We start from the raw sequence: 17958 nt of genomic DNA, 5'->3' as shown, positions 1-17958 counted from the left end.
ATACAGCTAAAGACAGCCCTGTGGAGTATGTACGTGTGTTATAAATTCCCCCTATCTCACAGGACCAGTGTAGAAGAAAAAAAGATAATCAGTTGTGCCTCTTGGTCTCCCTCTCCACCCCGCTCCCTCATCTCCCTTGAACTCCCCCTCCCTTTTGCTGCGGGATGTGCCAGCACTTGTCTTGGGAAAAACCAGTCTTGGATCTTAAAACTGAAGGAAACTCCAGTGTGTTTGTGACTAGCTCAGCCTTTACCAGGCCTCTTCTCCTGCCACCCCAGCCTCCACCATGAGAAGAGTGGACGGTGGTCGTGGTGAGCTCTGGGAGATGCAAGTGAGGGGCATCCACACCCAGCAGTATGTGCCTGCCTTGCAAGTACGTAGTTCATGCTCTCATAAATCAGGGCCCTGCAATGGGAAGTGTGTGTAAATGTATGTGCCCACCAGGTAGATCATGGCAGACACCACCAGCCGTGGTGACAGTAAGAGGGAACTGCCATTCAGTCTGGTCTTGGTCTGTGTTTTCAATGGGCAAGTGGAGCAAGTGCCTGGGACCTGGGTTCTTCTCTGTACTCAGGGCACATACTATCAGCTGATGGCTGTGTGATTTCTACCCACTGCCCTCCAGTATGCTGCACCCAGCTACTGGCTTGTTCACTCTCCCTGTCCAGGCGATCTTCGGCATTTCTGGAAAGACTGCCTAACACCTTACCACCATCACTGCTTTTGGCAGTGGTGATTTCACAACACAGAAATCTGCCCATTACGAGTTGCACAGCAGCTTGTTTTCCAAAGATGCTACCAACCAACAGTCAGGTGATACAGCACTAACTCTCCTTCAGCCATCCTCAGCCTGGTCTGGGTTTCAGCCAGGGACCCAGGTTTCAGCTCTCATCCCTAGTATCTCAGTGTGTCTTGTCCCGATCGTTAAAAATTAAATCATGAGTAAACATCCATGCTGTTCTTAATGCATACGATCCTATGAAGTCCATGCCAGGACTTTGGATAGAAAGGGTCTGACTGGGCCTTCTACACCATGAACTGCTGTTAATAATTTGTGAAGCTCCTTCCTAAGCTTGCTCTCTATTTTTCCCTTATAAATTTAATGGCAATTTTTTATATAAGCTTGTTCCCCTAGTCATTATTTTCTACCATTTTGTTCTTGTGTTAAGGTCATGCTTTAAATAATTGCTTTTTCTCTCCCTGTTGTTTTCTTCCCTGACATGTTTAAAGGCTCCCATCCCTGTTCATCAATTCTTGTTGTTTCTTTGCTATATAAATCAGTTTCTTTTACAGTCTGCTAAGACAGACTCTTCATTTCCTTGATTATCAGTTGTTGTAGTCTATCTTTTTTGTAAGTATGGGTGACAAGTGCTGTATATTTTATTCTGAGTGACGTTTTGATACTGCTGTACACAATGGTGGTAATGCTTTTCTAATCAGCTGAAGTATCTTGTCTAATACATCCTGTGACTGCACTTACCTCTTCCATGCTCTGCCACGCTGGTAGCTCGGTTACTTTGTAATGGATGACTACACTTTGGCCTTTCTTCACTGCTGTTTCTTCTAAATGCTGTGTCCCATCTTTACAGCAGGAACTCCTGCTTCCTAGGTATATGAGCTTTTGTGCTGTGAATTTCCGAAGTCAGATTTTTTTCCTGATATTTTATTCGTCCTCTCTGTTGATCTTATCTACAGTAAATCCTCTCTGTCCTTACTGTCATCTACAGTAAATTTCTTCATTATTATTATTATTATGCCTCTATCAGCCCTGCTTAAGACAAATGATAACAAAAGCTCTAACTTTTGTCTTATGCCATTCCTGGTGGGAACGTCCTTCCTTAAGTTTTAATACACAACTTCTGTTATAACTCCTTTTCATCAATGCCAGAAGCTATGCATGCACCTTTATCTGTCTGTTTCTGCTGAACACTTTTCTCCAGTTCAAGAAAGGAAGAGGAAAACAGACTTCTTAACCACGCAGCAGAGAACAGAAGGATAGGATCACCCTTGACCAGAGCCAAGGGCGGGATCCCTAGATATACTTGGCAAACCAGTTGCCATACCTATGGAGGAGGAGAGAAAAGGATTTCTCCTACTTGTATGTTCTTCCCAAACGCGCTCTAGGAGCCATTGTGGAGGCATGTTTTACTGGGGTTCAGCAATATCTGGCTGTGCCGTTTACTACAAGTCCAGAAGAGACTAGGGGGAAAAAACCAAATGGTCTGAAGTTTGTGTGGCAGTTCATTGTCTTCAGTCTGGTCAGCTCCATGGGGGAAGTCTCAGGGCTTTGAGAGCAGCGTTTCCAAACATTGAGAACAAACCCTAAGCATCTGTAAAAACCGCAGAGTGTACAGTTAATACACCCAGATGTGCTGTCAGCCTCACAGCACTGCATCAGAGTGGATGGAGTGTGTAAATCTTGGAAAGGTTAAAGCTGAGAGACCGGCAATGTGCATAAAGACTCGTGATCCTTCCAGGAGGAGGAGGGGGGTGAGGTGTTATCATTCTCCATTATTCACTTACATCTCCAACCTGCCTAAATCCTCTGAAAAGAACCAGCAAAGAAAACACCAGCTGCTGTAGCTCCTTCTTTTTCCTCTGTACCCACCAGTCTCCCTCCCTCCTCCCTGCCTTCCCCAGACTGTGTTTATTTTTACTGCTCGTGAATCAGCCAGGAACTTGCTCCCTGCAACAGGATCAGCTGAGAACAAGCTGCAGATTGAATGTTCCCTGAAATCCTGGGTTTGTTTTGTAGCTTACGACCAGCAGCAGAGGAGTGGAGAAAAGGGGAGAAAGTGATACGTCTTCTTCCTCACCCGCGGAGATGGGACTTTCATTCTACAGACACTGGGACTTCCCCAACTTGTTCTTTGAATGCCTGGCAGCTTTCACTAGAGATTTTGAGCACGCTTAGCTTATGAAAGTCACTTAAACTGTGAACACTTTGGGAAGGGAACCATTGTTTTATATAGGCATGCCTAACTCCTACCGTAACCCAAACCCACTGCACCAAAACACCACACTGCACCATATGCAGCACAACAGCTCTCCCTTCGGCAATGGCTGTTTCTTCTCATGTCGCTGTGATATAAGAGCTGTCCTGTCTTGAACAGCAAAAAGACTCACCTTCCAAGCTCAATCGCACCATGGCTACCCCTGCTCTGGCATTAGTGCCATGGCTCGTACTGGGGCAGGGGCAGGTGGTCTCTGTGTTAGTGAAATCACTGCCCTGCTTAGCAAAAACCACCCCGGGTGACAGCCAGGTGCACGACAGGGGTAGTGAAGAATGGCAACTGGTGGCAGAAGTGACTAATGAGGAGTAGAGAGACGAGAGAGAGGGGAACAAGAGATAAACAGTTGAAGGGAAAAAAGGAATCAAAACATCCCCAAAAAAGTGTATGTGGGAAAACAGAAAAAGAAAAAGGAAAGTAACTACTGGGAGAATGAGCATCTTTGTCAGCTGGGGCAGGGTTGTCTCTTTGGTGCTTCTCTGAACCCACACTGTCTAACCAGAGCACCCACGAGCACAAGACCTATCCCAGGATGCATTCTCCTGCCATGCTGCAGTCCTGGTTCCCAGGAGGATCACACTATTGATCCCCAAGCAGTGAGAATTTGGAGAACCAGTTTTAAAGTCCTATCCTCCACAGAGCATGGAATCCCTTATTTACAGAGCCACTGAAATGCTAGCTTTCTCCAGACTCTTGTGTTCAAATAATTCAAAGGCCACCTCAACATTTGCCATCTGACAAATCATGTCATCTGATTTAAATCCAGCATTTCAATTTGTACACCTCTGAAAGGCATGAAGTGCTACCCTTGCCACCATGCCGAATGGAAAAGCACTCAACTCATGGAGAGGGGTGAGCCCCCTGTGCAGCGCTCCACCACGGCACGCACCGAGAGGCTGACTGTCATTTTGGCACTGGTCTAGTGCAGAACTGCTAATCTCTTTCAGATTGAAGAGACTGTTTGCTGCCAACACTTCTCTGCCAACAGATAACTTTATAATACTGATAATCAGGTGCCCTGTGATGATAAAATGCCTGTTGCCTGTCCCTGTATGAAGTTTCTTGCTGACAAGCTGCTTATTATGGCAAACCATTTGTGTTATGGAAAAAGCGGAGTCTTTTACTGAAAAGTAGCAAAAACGTCTTATCTTAGCCTAGAAGTGGAGAAAGTGCAATTAATTAATTTGTTTCTGAGTCTGACCTCTAGACATAATAGATTTTATAGCACAGCTATATATTGTAATTACAGGATAGAGCAAGCCTATACTGTAGCTTGTAGTTGAGTGTGTAATGAGGAGTGAAAGATTGATGTTCAGTGTGGTCAGATGACTAATACACTGGTAACAACTGAACTGGTCGAGCAAGAGTAACAGGCACCTGAGATAGCATTGATGTCTTGCTGAATAATGATGTTGTTTCCTATGTTGATTATCTTCCTCTAACCTGCAAATTAACTTGTCCTAACAGCACTGAGTGCAACACAACACTGAGACCCCGCTGTTCCATGTGTAGCTGGTCTCATGCCATTGTTCATCCCTGCACTCTTTATCCTCCCTCAAGAGCACTATGGGATTTTCCCAGACTGCACACAGTACATATATATATATATATATAAAAACAATATGACAGATGATAGATGCCTTCTGAGAAACTTGCATTAGTGATGTTTTTCAATCTTGTCTGGGAAAATAAAGAAAGAAAAGATGAAGGTGAGAGAACATTATACCTTGATTGCAAAATAATGTAAGGTAAACCTTCAGCATAGATGAAGCCAGTTTCATCTTAGGATTTGTGGGAGCATTTTTTGGGTCCTGAACATATCCTTTTTGTGATGTTCTTCATAAAGACCTAGAGCATTCTTCCTTCAATGGAGTTATAGCTCTCCTGCTGTGTTTAAATAAGGTTGAAGCATGATAAATGCCCTACATTACTATGTCTCACTGATAGAGCTCTGTGCAAAATTGCGTGCTTTGCAGTTTAAGTTCTGGAAGTCTTCCTGCTTTTTACTGGCACTATAACCCAATCACAACTTGTCTGAAAAAAAAACCACAAACCCAAACAAACCAAAACCAACAGGTGTGATTCTTAGGTGAATTTTTCCTCAAAACAAAACAAACCAACCAAAACCCAACAACAAAAAAACCCCAAACCAACCAAACAACAACCAAACAAAACAACAAACACCCATTCCCTCTCCAAAAAAATACTCCACATAAACCCAAACAATTTTACAAAATAAATCATTCATCATTCAGCGTGGAGGGTTCTGGCACACCGTTCTGTAAACCTAGTGCAATACCTGCATGCTCTATCTTCAAGCAATGCCACTCCCGAACTTTAAAAGCTGTAGGACTCAACTGTCACAGGTTTTTAAGGCTACAGGCAATAACAAAGGGATACCTGCATTGCTTCTGAGAATTTCTTTGGCAGTGTTGTGTTTAAGGCTCTGTGAGCTTGATTGGCAATGGCTGGGTTACCTGCTACTGCAAGCACGGGTGACTCACCTGGGATTTCTATAGCCTGAGCACTAACAAAGAGCCTGTGACTTCCAATCTGCCTGGGGCTCCTGTCTGCTGTCTGCTTCTCTGTGTGCCTTTGAAGACAACATGTATTCAGAAACAGAGGGGGAGGCCAAAATAAAGAGACAGGGATAGCAACAAACTCAGATTACAGTTTGGGTACTTGTGTTTCCTGTTTCTGAGTGTCTCCAGTCGCAGTTACAATGCTTAGTTTAATCTGCTTTACAGAGCTACCCCCTGCAACCCTTAATCTCAGAAGATGCTTTTGAAAAACAAGGCCAGTAAGTGAGGTAGGATTTGGATATGGCTGGGGATCATGAGAGCCGAACTCTGGCATTGTAGCAAGGGATGCTGCCCGAGTGTGTAGGCAGTAGGAGAGTAGGAGAGTAAGAGCACTGTGTGAGCTGATAAGAGTGGATTAAAGATTTGGCATTGAGCATACCATTACAGAAGGACATTTTTCAGAAAGGCAGAGAGAGGAATCTCTGCCAATGCTGTTCCTGCCCTAATGAACTGACCACTGCTGGAAATGCTTGTCTCAGGATGGTGCTGAAAACCATCTACTAGGACACATGAGATGCTTTAGGTGTCATAAGAAGGCATGAATGACTCTTGCTGACACTGATGCTGCAGAAGTACCGCACATGGATCTCATATTCTCTCTCATGGGAGGCAGGAGGAAAGATAGAAACTAGTAATATTCAGACTGTTGTTTCAGACCCACTGCCAAGGGGTCCAGGCTGTTTATATGGCAGAGGTGCCTTTGAGCCCTTGCCACCTCAGCCTCGAGTGCCCTCTGTTCCGTTGCTGTCCATGGACCAGGGTGGGCCTGTGATGTTGGGGGTGGCTGGGGCAGAGCAGGGAGGCAGGCGGACAGCTCATGTAGAAAACAGTTTTGCAATGCTTAGATCCTGCAGTTTTTGCTTTCCCGCTATTGTTAAGTGGCATTGAGCACCAGCAAAACAGGAAACCGCTTCCTCCAGCTGCTGACCCAGCAATCCCAGGGCAGCTGCTGGCTGCAGAGTGGCCTCCCCACACCACCCTGTTCCTAGAAAGTGTCTGCACATTTGGAGAAAGATTAGGGAAGAACAAGAAATACCAGTAAAGCTTGAATAAGCAGGCACACTTAGCAGCTCTTACGAGAAGGGAGCCATACTGGAAATACCTGGTGGTAACGGTCAAAACTGTCCTGTTTTTCCTAAATTAGGGCTCACGGAAGTGAGAGCAATAACATCTAAGCCAATCTCTGTCACCTCACTCATCTCGTAGTGACAACAACAAACTTGTCCCTTTGTTTTGCCGTGCAGCTCTTGTATCAGACATCCTCACTCAAGCTGTGAAGAAACTATTGTTTTACAGGCACTGCAGCTTGTGTTGTGATCCTTAAATTTCGGAAGTCCAGCCAGGTCTCGCTTTGCTGGGCAGCCTCAGCAGAGGCAGGAAACAGTGCTAGTGAGGTGGTAGTGACCCTTTTCTTCCTGAGACAGCAACACCCCACGGTATCAAGAGAATATATGCTGCTTGGGTTTCTGTCATTCTGAGGAGACTGCAAATGGAGGATAGGAAAGACCTTGTGGCTCCTTTTCTAATTATACATCCACTGGTGTTCTCTGATATCAAGGGTAATGTTGTCCTCCCTGGTGACATTCTGCTGACCTAGAATTCCCACTGACTTGCTTTGGGTTTGACTTTTTTTTTTTTTTAGCATGGTGTGATATTCTTCATTCTGTCTCTTAAATACGTAACATAGAAAAAAACCCAAAATCTTGTAACCTCACTGGGAATGTCTGGTGGAAATTTTTCACAACTGCATTTCTGTGTTTCTGAAAGTAGGACACATTGACGTGAAAGAAATGATGCTCAACCCAATCTCTGTCACCTCATTACTCTTGAGCTCCAACTTAATTACCTCCCTGATGCTTTGCACAGCTCGTAACCAGACATTTCGTGTCTGCTTAGAAATCTGCCATACAAAATGAAGTGATGACTATATACCCTCTTCTTGCTGGAGGATGAGCTGTGAGGTTTGGTAAATATAATCTCTAGAGCACCCAGAAGGTGCATCATATTGTGTAGGCCTGACCCTGCACCAGTGGAGTTCACAGATGCCTTACAAAGACCCACTGAAACTGCATTGAAAGCTCATATCACAAAATTGGTTTCAAGATAATAGCAAAGTTTTAACCCCGATGAATTTGTGGTTTATAGTTTACAGCTCCAAAGACAGTTACGTTAACAGCTCCCAAACTCTGACCTCCTGTATACCACTATGGCTGTATTGATGCCAGTGGGGTCAGAAGGAAGAAGAATTTGATGGTTTATTTTCAGACAGTCTTTGAGTTCCTTGTGTGGGAGTTCATACCCCAAAGTAGAGGGAACGTGCCTGAATGCCTTGCAAAACTTACTCCTGGTTCAAACAAAGACAAGGGTCAGCCATTTGAGTAGTCCTGTAACCCCAAAAAATATGTGAGGTATACACTGAAAATTAATTTAACATCCTTAAAATTAGTTTTAAGAGTAATTAATAATAAGAGGTATCAAGATATTATAATTTTGGCCATGGAGAAGATATACACTGGGAGTTCGACCACAGCAGACATCTCTGGGTTGTAAGGATAGAGCCCATTCTGACACATTTTGTTTGTTTCTATATGAGTGTCTCATCTGTCTGGACTCAAAGCCGATACTATTGCTAGGTCACTTGTAAAGACTCATTCTGCCATGCTTTCAGCCACGCAGTCTCTAGTTGGTGTATGTGTGTACACTGCGGTGTCTTTTCCCAGCAGTGGCAGCAGGAAGCTGCTGACCGAGAACCAGAGAGGCTGCCAGGGGAGAGTGGCGGTGAGGACAGGACAGGACAGGACAGCTCAGCTGTGTCACCTCGCAGGTGCACTCCTTCAGAACAGGCTGTTCTTACACTTCCCTCTGCTCTGCATGCAACTGAAAGTTATTGGGCAAATGTACCTTCAAAACACAGTGTGGATGCCCATACTGCATATCTCTTTTCTTATCTGACTGTTTTACTGCAGTGTTTTGCATTGGTTTTGGAGGCTTGTGAGACTGTGTTTTGTTTGCCCTGTCCGTCAAAAGTAAACATGTACTTGTTTAAAAGCAAACACATGTTGCTTATTTTCCCTAGGCCCTTCCTCATACTCTGGGAGTTAGCTGAATTGCCTCTTTAATTCCACTGTTCCCAGAAGTGTGTCACACCCTACAGCATCATTCATGGATTCATTACATACATGTCATTGCAGGGATGCACTGTCCTGCTCCCTAGGGTGAGCTGTGCCACAGGGTTTCCCTAGAGAGCGCAGATGACACCATTACTTGTACAGATGACCAATTCCACATCTGCGCTGCCTTTCTTTCCACCTTTTTTTTCCACTTTTTTTTTTTTTCTTTTTGTTAGATGGGGGCTTGACACAGAACCATTTGAGCACGTGTGAGACACTTAACAATACGGTAAATATACATCCCTTATCTTCCTTGACAGAGGAGCTTTATAAAATCTGGATGGTACTTCGAAACCATGAAGCCCTTTTCCAACAAACAATCTTTTTATGTCTTGCTCTGGATAGGCTTTAGTTTGCACTACAATAGTAATGGGGTGCATTAGAGTTTAAGAAACGTATCTATATCTATTTCCTGGTCTATACCTCACAAAATATAAATCACCATTAACATTGCTGTCACACAATGAAAGTGCCTGTTGAACTCAAGGTTACACTTAACCTATCTTTGAGACTCATTTTGTGTAAATAAAATGTAATATTAAATAAAATAGGAAGAATGCACTAAAATGAACAGAAATGTTTAGGAAAGAGCTAAGGGTACACAAACTGGTTCCTAAGACATGAGAACACATCTGATTTCTTGTGAAGAGCTTCTCTTTGGAAGTTGGCCTTCTCACCAGGGGCTGAGCAGCTTTCTGTTGGCACATCCTGGTCTCAGAAAGATCTTTCTAAAATACCTTGTTTAGTTCTCTGTCTGAATCAATAAGGTATTCAGAATCTCTCTCTTTTTCATGGTTACTGGCTGATCAGGTAAGTAACACTGCTTTGTGCCTCTGTACCTATCTCGTTCAACAGCTCCCTGATCACAGTCCCCTCGCATGTCCTTTTATTTCTTGTCACAAGGGCCACTTACAAAGAAGGTTAAGACCTGATCTTGGGACTGACATTCACCTGTGCCCATGTTACCTGCTAACTGCTTTGCTGGAAATCCACCTAACACTGTAAAAAAGAATAGTAACAAATGTTCATTGTCCTTGTTAAAACTTTACTTCGCTGGCACAGAGATTGGGTAGTTTTGGTAGCTATTCTGGGGTTAACAGTCTTTCTACCCAAGCAGATGCTGTTAAATGTTGGCTCTTGAAGGCTTTTCCTTTGCCCATTAATCTCAGATCTGGTGAGGCCAGTAAGGCAGTGAGGTGTGCATCTCTGTTTTTACAGTGCTAATGATAGACTTGGGGGGGGAGGGGGGGGGGAAGGGAGGCTGTTACTGGGGTTTTGCTGTAACACTGGCTCTTTTTCCTGTGCATAGCTATACTTTGACGTGGTATGCTTGAACTTTCAGATCAAAGAGAATTACCAGAATGATCCACTTGTGAATTGTTGGCCATTATCTGTTATTAACTCATCTTGAGCACTGTGGTAAGCAAACCATAATTTACAGTACGTAATTACATTTCTGCTCACTGTGGTGTGCAGCAGCTGAATGTGTGTGTGTGGTAGTCCATAACGCAAAGTAATCTTTTCTAGCTAATTCAAATAGATGTTTGCCAACCTCTACTAAGGTTGATTAAGAATTTAATTTACTTCTAATAATTTTGTTTTTCTCCTTCCTGCCCCTCCCACCACATTTAGGAGAGGAGAAGGTTTCACCTTCTCTGTTTCTCTTTAGTACATGCTTGCTTCCAGGAAAACTTGGAAGCGCAGCAACAACCTCCTCCAGTTCTCTGCCAGATTTCCTTCAGGGTTTAATGATTCAGGTGGCTTCATTTGCTAAATTTTTGCCAAAAAAAAGTAGTTCTCTACTGACACCATATAATAAAGTTGAGCAAACAGGAGGGCTGGTAGGAGACCTACTTTTATTGCCTGGCTCTAGTCACATGACAGATCCGGTTACAAAATACTAATACCCCTGCCAACCCTCAGGATCCACCAATTCCTCTTGCTACTGTTTTAATCCAACCTGTCTTTTCTTTTATCTCTCTTTTTTTTTTCCTTCTTTTTTTCTCCTTTTTTATTTTTTTTTCCTAGAGGGCAGGAGGTGAGGGGGAAGGCATTAGGCTGGGGCAGGAGATATAGTGAAAAGCAAGTATATCATGATTGGGAGTATCCCTTTAGCTCCTTCAGTGTTTGTTCAGCACTTTTTCGCCAGCTGAATAGCTTATTCCTTCTGAGTGTTGGCAGCCTTTGGCAAAAGTAAAGCAATGTCAGCATTCCCCTGTTCCATCTATTTTTTGGAAAACGAATCGTTAAAAATATTCCATTTTCACCTTGTTTGCAAGTTGTGATGAAGGCTTCTCCCCCAGTTAAATTGTGACATTCTGGCTTGAAAAACAACTTCGAGATCAGGAAGATAAGCTAACACACACACATTAAAAAAAAAAATCCTCCTTCTTCCTTGTGGAAAGAAATTCAGCAATTCAGTGGAGCCACTTCTTTTATTAGCAGTGAGACACATATATATATATTCAGAAAAATTGCTGATAAAACAACAGATTTGGAAAATGTAAACTTCATGCAACTCTCTGGAGTTCTTCACAGTAGTTTCCCCTTTGTCTCTTCTTCCAGCATACAGCAGATCCAGAAGCTTTGGTGTTACAGGTTCCTGCAAGAGATCTATCTGCTCATGTAGGTAGATGCCCACTATCTTTGTACAGTCTCTGATGCCACAGCTGCACTGCTACTGGTACCTCAGCTAGATTAAGGTGGGCACGACTATGTCCACAGCGTACCAAAGGCATGCCTCAGCAACAGAACTAGCTCCTAATAGTGGGTTGAGGCTTTTGTGCAAAAGGGGAAACTCCATGCTACAGGCACTGATGCTTTTTGTTGTGTACAAGGTATAGAGACTAACTACACATCTTTCTCCGCCTTCTAGAAAGAAGAGCTGTTGTGGTACAGCGAAGTTAGGAGAGTGGTTCAAGGCAACACAAGACTCTGGTGAATTCAGGAGTCAGAACTCAGGTGAGAGCTGTAGTCCCCATGTTTCAGCTACAAGACCACCTACCTTCTCTGCCTTCCGGTGTCTGTGATCACTGTAGTTTCCAAGGGGGAGTATGTTGCAATTGGTTTTGATTTTCTCATTCTGCTCTTCTTTCACAAGTTGCCTATAAAGATCTGCAATGCTATTGCATCGAACTCATTCAGAGCTCTCTTGAAAACACAGCCCTACTCTGGTTTCTGACAAAACAACCTCTTGTAATTAGGAGTTTGTTATGAGTGCTCCTGCAAACGGGCAGGTTAGAGGATGCACATCTCAGCAACGACTCCTTGCATCCCCTCTTCCCTTGCTGTGGACACTGACTGTAGGCTGTCCGGAGCAGGGACCACCACTTTCTACAACTGCACAAGGCTTTTGGCCTGTCAGTACTTCTGACCGCAGCACTAATGATGTCCCCTTAGAACGCCCGTTTTCAGAAAACTGAAGTAACATATTCGTGGCTTCAGTTTTATGGGATTTTTAATGCTATAAGAAACAATGAAATATATTCTTAAGTTTTCCCTCCTCAAATGCAAATAATAAAAGTGCAAAAACATCAGGAGGAGAATACCATCCACAGCTAGGGAGGGGCAGTGTTGGATCTCTACACTTCCGACGACTCCAACATAATGGAGTTATTTTAATAAACTGGTAGATTTTGATAAACCGTGGCGGTGTTGTGATGACCTGCTCCCTGGGTATTGGTTTCCTTGTTCTTTAGGCAGTTTCATGTCTGTGTGTGTGCAATCACAGCACCCTCTACTGCCTCTTGTTCAGCTTGCAGAAGGGTAGCAACTGATTGTAAACTGAAAAGAACTTTTGGAGTGGCGAGACTGATTATAGAGGGCTGTTTTATACATGAAACAACACCCCCACCATGAGAAAGGTAACGCAGGAAGGCATTTCAGTTCCGTCTAGAATGCAGTCCCAAGCTCCTGAATGAGCAGTATGAGTTAACTCTTCAGGGGTTCAAGCACCTATCAGCCCGAGAGCAATTTTCCCCTTTCATCTGTATGTAAGGCACTACCTTCCACTTTTGTTGGCTCCACAGAGGAAAAATAAATCAGTTTTCCTAGTGAGAAACGTGAACGGGCACTACCTCAAATGCTGTTTCCCTGTGTTCCCAGATCAACTAACCGGGGCCTGACAGAAAACTTCCCCCTTTCCAGAATCTGCCCCAGGAGCTTCGAGTATTTCGGGTGTGGAATGCCCCCTCCTCGCGCCCAGCTGCTGGCGGTTTCTTATACAAACTCAGGGCTGTCCAGTCCCACCCGCCACCCCCGAGCCCTCAGCCGGGAGCCTTTGCACCGGCACCCAGACCTGCCTTACCACCGCTCTCCTCTCCCGTCGCCCCGCCGCGACCCAGCGCCCCGCCTCTCGGCATGGCACCGCCGCCCCCCGCGGGCGCACCCCCGCCTACTCGCCGCGCCCCGGCGGCCGGGGGAGCGCAGCGCCTGCCGGGGGTGCAGAGCGCTTGGTGCCGCTCCCCACGGCCGCGTGCGCAGGAGCCGTTTGCGTGGGGAACACCCCGCGCGGTGCGGGGGAGCGTAACTGGAGCGGGGTGCGCGCCACGGGCAATGGCTGCCCGCCGGCCGGGCCCGCGCCCTGGAGCAGGTCCCGCCTGCGCCTCGGGGCACGCACGGGGAAGCGGGGCCGGAGGGCGGGCGGGGCCAGCACGCGGGGCTGACGTGGCGCTCCTGTCCGCGTGCGCGGCCCCGCCTCCTACCGCGGCTGCGCGTGCGCCCGCGGGTGGGTGCGGGCGCGCGCGTGCGGGCCGCTTCCGGTCGGTGTCGGCGGAGGATGGTGCTGCTGGAGAGCGAGCAGGTAGGGCCGCACCGCACCCGCCGCGGGCGAGGGAGGGCGGGGGGCTCCGCAGAGCCCTGGGGCGCGCCGGGCCCGCGCAGCGCCGCGCCCTGGCCCGCCCCGGCGGCGCGGAACCGGCGGCGGGAGTGGGGTGTAGGCATCGCTGTACCTGCTACCTTGGGCGGGGGGCGGTGGGGACAGAAGCCCGGGGCCCGCGCTGGGTCTGGGGGGTTAGAGCTCGTTTTCCGGAGTGAGAACCTCGGGCTGGGCTCTCCCTGGCTGAAGTCGTGGGGAAGGAGAACCGGGAGTTCTCCCTCTCTCGGTGCTTGTTCCGGCGCGGCTGGGAGGGCCCGACCTGTGCGAACAGCGCCGGCGGAGCGGGGCAGCGGCTCTCCCCGCCGGGCTGCACGGGGGGAGGAGTGAAGGCCCGTGTGGTGGCCTCCCGCCAAGGATGGGGTCTGTCTCTCTTGCAGTTCTTGACGGAGCTGACCAGGCTCTTTCAGAAGTGCAGGACTTCGGGGAGTGTTTTCATAACGCTGAAGAAATGTAAGTTCCAAGTCTGTTACTGGGTTGAAGAGGTGTGCCTCTAAATCCAACCTAGTGTGGTTAGCATGCATTTTAAAAGGTACAGCTGTAATTCAGAGTATCTCAAAACAAGAGGAGTCCTATGGACAAGTCAATCATCCTAGCTTGCAGTACTGATAACCTTGAAGTTAGGCTGTATTTCGAACTGCAGGAAATATTGGGGCTTTCTAATTATTAAGTAGTAATTTAGACTTCAGACTTCTATGAAAGGAGAATATTGTGTTGCCTTTGTGTGTGCATGTTTATCTGGTTTCTGGCTGGCTGGCACTACTTGAGAAGTCAAGTGTCCTAGGCTGTGGTTTGACATGCCTTTGAAACATACTGTTGCTGAAGCAGGGGCTTTGAGCAACCTGGTCTAATAGAAGGTGTGCCTGCCTATGGCTGGGGCATTGGAACTGGCTAATCTTTAAGGTCCTTTTCAACCCAAACCATTCTGTGATTCATTCTGTGAATGATTTACACTTTTTTTCCTGGCAGATGTAGTTTATTGAACAGCTCCTTCTGGGGTCACAGAGGAAGGGTTCTGTGAACAAGTTCATGGCAATGTCAGTTCAGATGGCCTTAGATTCCACAGTGTTTTACAGATCTCCTTATCAGCAGTTTTTAACATCTCATGTCAGGAGGCATCTAGTGATTTTAGTGAAATATGAATAAACATTCTCTGCCTTTCAATGCAGATGATGGCCGAACAAAACCAGTCCCACGCAAAGGCCATGTAGAAAGTTTTGAACCAGCAGACAATAAATGTCTTCTAAGAGCAACTGATGGAAAGAAGAAAATTAGTACAGTGGTAAGTGACAACTTTGGGTTAGAAAGATCAGTAGCCCTACCTATCTTGCATGTAATGCCCTGTATGATAAGTGAAATTTGTCTTTACATGAATATAATGAGAACTACCCTCTTAATTCCAGAGAAACCATATGGTAGCTACACACACCACTGATGCTGGGATGCTGAAGTGTTACACTTACCTGAAGTATTAGTGCTTACACTTAGCATTACGGATGGGACAGTAGCTCATAGGTTTGTTCTGTATGCAGGATTTTGCTTCAGAATAGCACTGCAGGGCAGCAGAAAGGGACTCTGCCTGTTTTCAGCAACCTTGGCTGTTGTGTTTTGAGTTGGTGAATCTGTTTGGAGGCAACAGGGAAACTGCTGCTAGAGATGTGGCAGAAGGATGCAGGGCAGATATGGAGCCTGCAGTATGTGGACAGATGTGTGGCTCCAAGGAGAAGAAAGGTCCTGCACACCTACACTCAAGCCTCAGATGACAAAGAGATAGTTTCCTGTAGACCTCAGTGAAATTACTGAAGGGTCTTACAATCCATGAAAGAACTGAATGTTACCAGACTGTGAACCAGTAAGAAAAGGATCCTTGTTTCTTGGCAAGAACACATGGGCATGGGTAGACTTTTTAAGCCTTAATCTTGCTTACCATACATTTTATTTTTTCACAGAGCTATCTGTATTTAACTTTAGCTGACTTTAGCTCTCCTCTGTGATGTAACTCAGGAAAAATGTTACTTTGAGAAATACATGAGAGGATCTGGGCGATAACATATTTTTATGGCCCTACGAGTAAATAAATCCTTCCTTAGACTATTTCTTCATGTTCTTTCCATTTGAAAACACATGGATTTGGGACAAGTGGCCTCTAGAGAATTTTATTAATTGAGTAAGGAGTGTTTTCAGTTTTCTAAATCAATGAAGTCCTTGGACATTTTAGTACAGCCTACTTACCACTGAATGTGGTGAGTTGATCTAACTGCTGCTAGGCTAGTCACTTGGTGAGTGAACATGTCCTGATACTTGGTTTGTAATAGAAGTCAATGTTTTCTTGGCTAACCTCCACCATTATTTTGTAGGTGAGCTCCAAGGAAGTAAATAAATTCCAGATGGTAAGTTTTGTATGCCTTGTATCTTCCTTTTCTGTAGGTATTGGGGAGTGGTCAGTAGGAAGCACGGGACAGCTGTGAAGGGGTTGGTTCAGTGCAGAGCTGCCATGCAGATTAACCTCAGAATACCCATCTAGCTGCACTTGTTAAAAATAATAAAAAATCCCATTGTATTTCATTTGACTTTCTGCATTGATTTAGAACAATTTTCCCAGTGTGGGGTGTAAAAGCATGATTTCTCTCAGATAATGCAGATACCTGTTCCCATTAGCAATATGTAAAATGTTATTTCTAGTATATTCTCACTTAATTATTTGTTCTCTTAATGGTTCCATTTGTTATTTCAGGCATATTCAAATTTGCTGAGAGCTAACATGGATGGCTTGAAGAAAAAAGACAAGAAAAGCAAAAACAAGAAGAGTAAAGCAACACAGTGATGGAAGAATGTCCTACCATCGCTATAACAGACTTGACACTTGCTCAAAGCAAAGTCCATTTCTTTTTGAGTTACCACTTGTCTTTGGCTTTCCTTCCAGCAGGGTATTGGGATGCGATCAGTACTTTTGTTTAAACTGAGAGCAGAAGGTGCTTTCTGTGGATTGTTGTATGGCAGGAGTATCTACAAGGTTATACTGAAATAGCTTTACACTCGTCTGCCAACTAGTTTTGTACTTATACTGCTGTTTGTTTTGTATTATACAAGTGGGCAGTGTAAAACCTGTTTAGGGGTAACACAGGGTGAGGAGAAGTGTACCATGAGCAAAGTAAGACTGGAGCAGGCGTCTCAGTGACAGGGGCCCAGGTTTATAGATAAGCTTCAGTAGTACTAGGGAAAGTGGGTGCCAACATATTACCAGGAACAGCAGCTTTCCTGTTTCTGTCTTATTTTGAGGGACATGTCTACGTGATGCAGTGCAGATACCCCTAAGGCAGCCAGCACAATGCGTGAGCTCTTGCAGAGCCAGGCAGCTGTGCTTTTGCTCTGTGCTGATCCAGCTGTGCTCACCCTGGCTCAGGGTGGGGGGAGGGCAGGACTATGCATCATGTTCCTTTCTGACATGGCTTAAAAATGCTCATGTCACCTATACTTTTTTAAAGCTTCATCCTTCCGTATATTCAGGGATCTGAATATCCCCATACTTCATATCTTACAAAGTAGCTCCTTTATATGAGCAGATGTAAAAGGCGAATACTTAATTGTTCCTATTAAACACAATGAGAAATGGATTTGGTTGTAGTGACTGATGTGACTTGTCTTGATGAATTGCTAGGTATGGTACAGTTATCTCTGCCTTTAGGACTGACTCTCCTGATGCTACTTCCTGTATTGCTGCTACAACTTCAACAGTTCTCAGAAGTTCTTGGGTTTGTCTTTGAAGTTATCTCTTTACATATTTTAACTTTGTCCTCTTTACTACAAGAAGAGAGCAGGAAATCTAAGTAGGTATTTCTTAATGCAATGAGCCTGCAGTGGTAAAGGAAATCATTTGAGTTGAGTCAAAGAAAGAAACAAGTGAGCTGTTTAAACACGGTACCAGGTGGGGAGGGCGGGTAACCACCAGTGTATCTGCAGAAACCTCTAACTTCTGCATATTCACTCTGTAAGTATTTTGTGAAATATAATGCATAGGTAACTATGGCTGCTGTAACTCATCTTTGTATTTGCTCCGCTTCACTGTTCATGATGGGGTTGTGTTACAGTTTAGCTTCAAGAAGATAATTTTAAGATTCCCATCGTTACTATGACCTTCAAACTTCATCTGGCAACCCACATGAAGAAAGGTAGTTCAAAACTTTGGTTATGCTTCTAGCATGTGCAGGTTTTTTAGTTCTCTTATAAGGCCTAGGTTTAGCTCCATTAGGTCTGAAACAAGTTTTTCCTGTATCAGTTCTTACTTCACCTCCCTGGAAGCAGCTGCTTGATTTGAATGCAAA

General features: G+C 45.1%; 1 protein-coding gene across 1 annotated transcript; it reads left to right on the top strand.

Annotated features, from left to right (window-relative positions):
- Nucleotides 1–13180: 13180 nt before the first annotated feature.
- On the top strand, nt 13181–17662 carry SRP14 (signal recognition particle 14). Its single transcript, XM_030481919.1, has 5 exons — nt 13181–13564; nt 14017–14089; nt 14806–14918; nt 15994–16026; nt 16371–17662. Exons 1-5 carry the CDS (start codon nt 13541–13543, stop codon nt 16458–16460), a joined length of 333 nt encoding a protein of 110 aa, XP_030337779.1. The 5' UTR covers nt 13181–13540; the 3' UTR covers nt 16461–17662.
- Nucleotides 17663–17958: the final 296 nt, after the last annotated feature.

The sequence above is a fragment of the Strigops habroptila genome, chromosome 4, assembly GCF_004027225.2.
Source record: "Strigops habroptila isolate Jane chromosome 4, bStrHab1.2.pri, whole genome shotgun sequence".
NCBI lineage: Eukaryota > Metazoa > Chordata > Aves > Psittaciformes > Psittacidae > Strigops > Strigops habroptila.
The sequence above is the reverse complement of the archived record's forward strand: the minus strand, read 5'-3'. Positions and strand labels throughout refer to the sequence as shown.

What these genes read in the sequence shown, in the direction of transcription:
- SRP14 (XM_030481919.1), top strand. Translation starts at nt 13,541, where the DNA reads ATGGTGCTGCTGGAGAGCGAGCAG. An exon ending in TGCTGCTGGAGAGCGAGCAG is followed by an intron (nt 13,565 to 14,016) that starts GTAGGGCCGCAC and finishes TCTCTCTTGCAG; the next exon opens with TTCTTGACGGAGCTGACCAG. An exon ending in AGAAGAAAATTAGTACAGTG is followed by an intron (nt 14,919 to 15,993) that starts GTAAGTGACAAC and finishes ATTATTTTGTAG; the next exon opens with GTGAGCTCCAAGGAAGTAAA.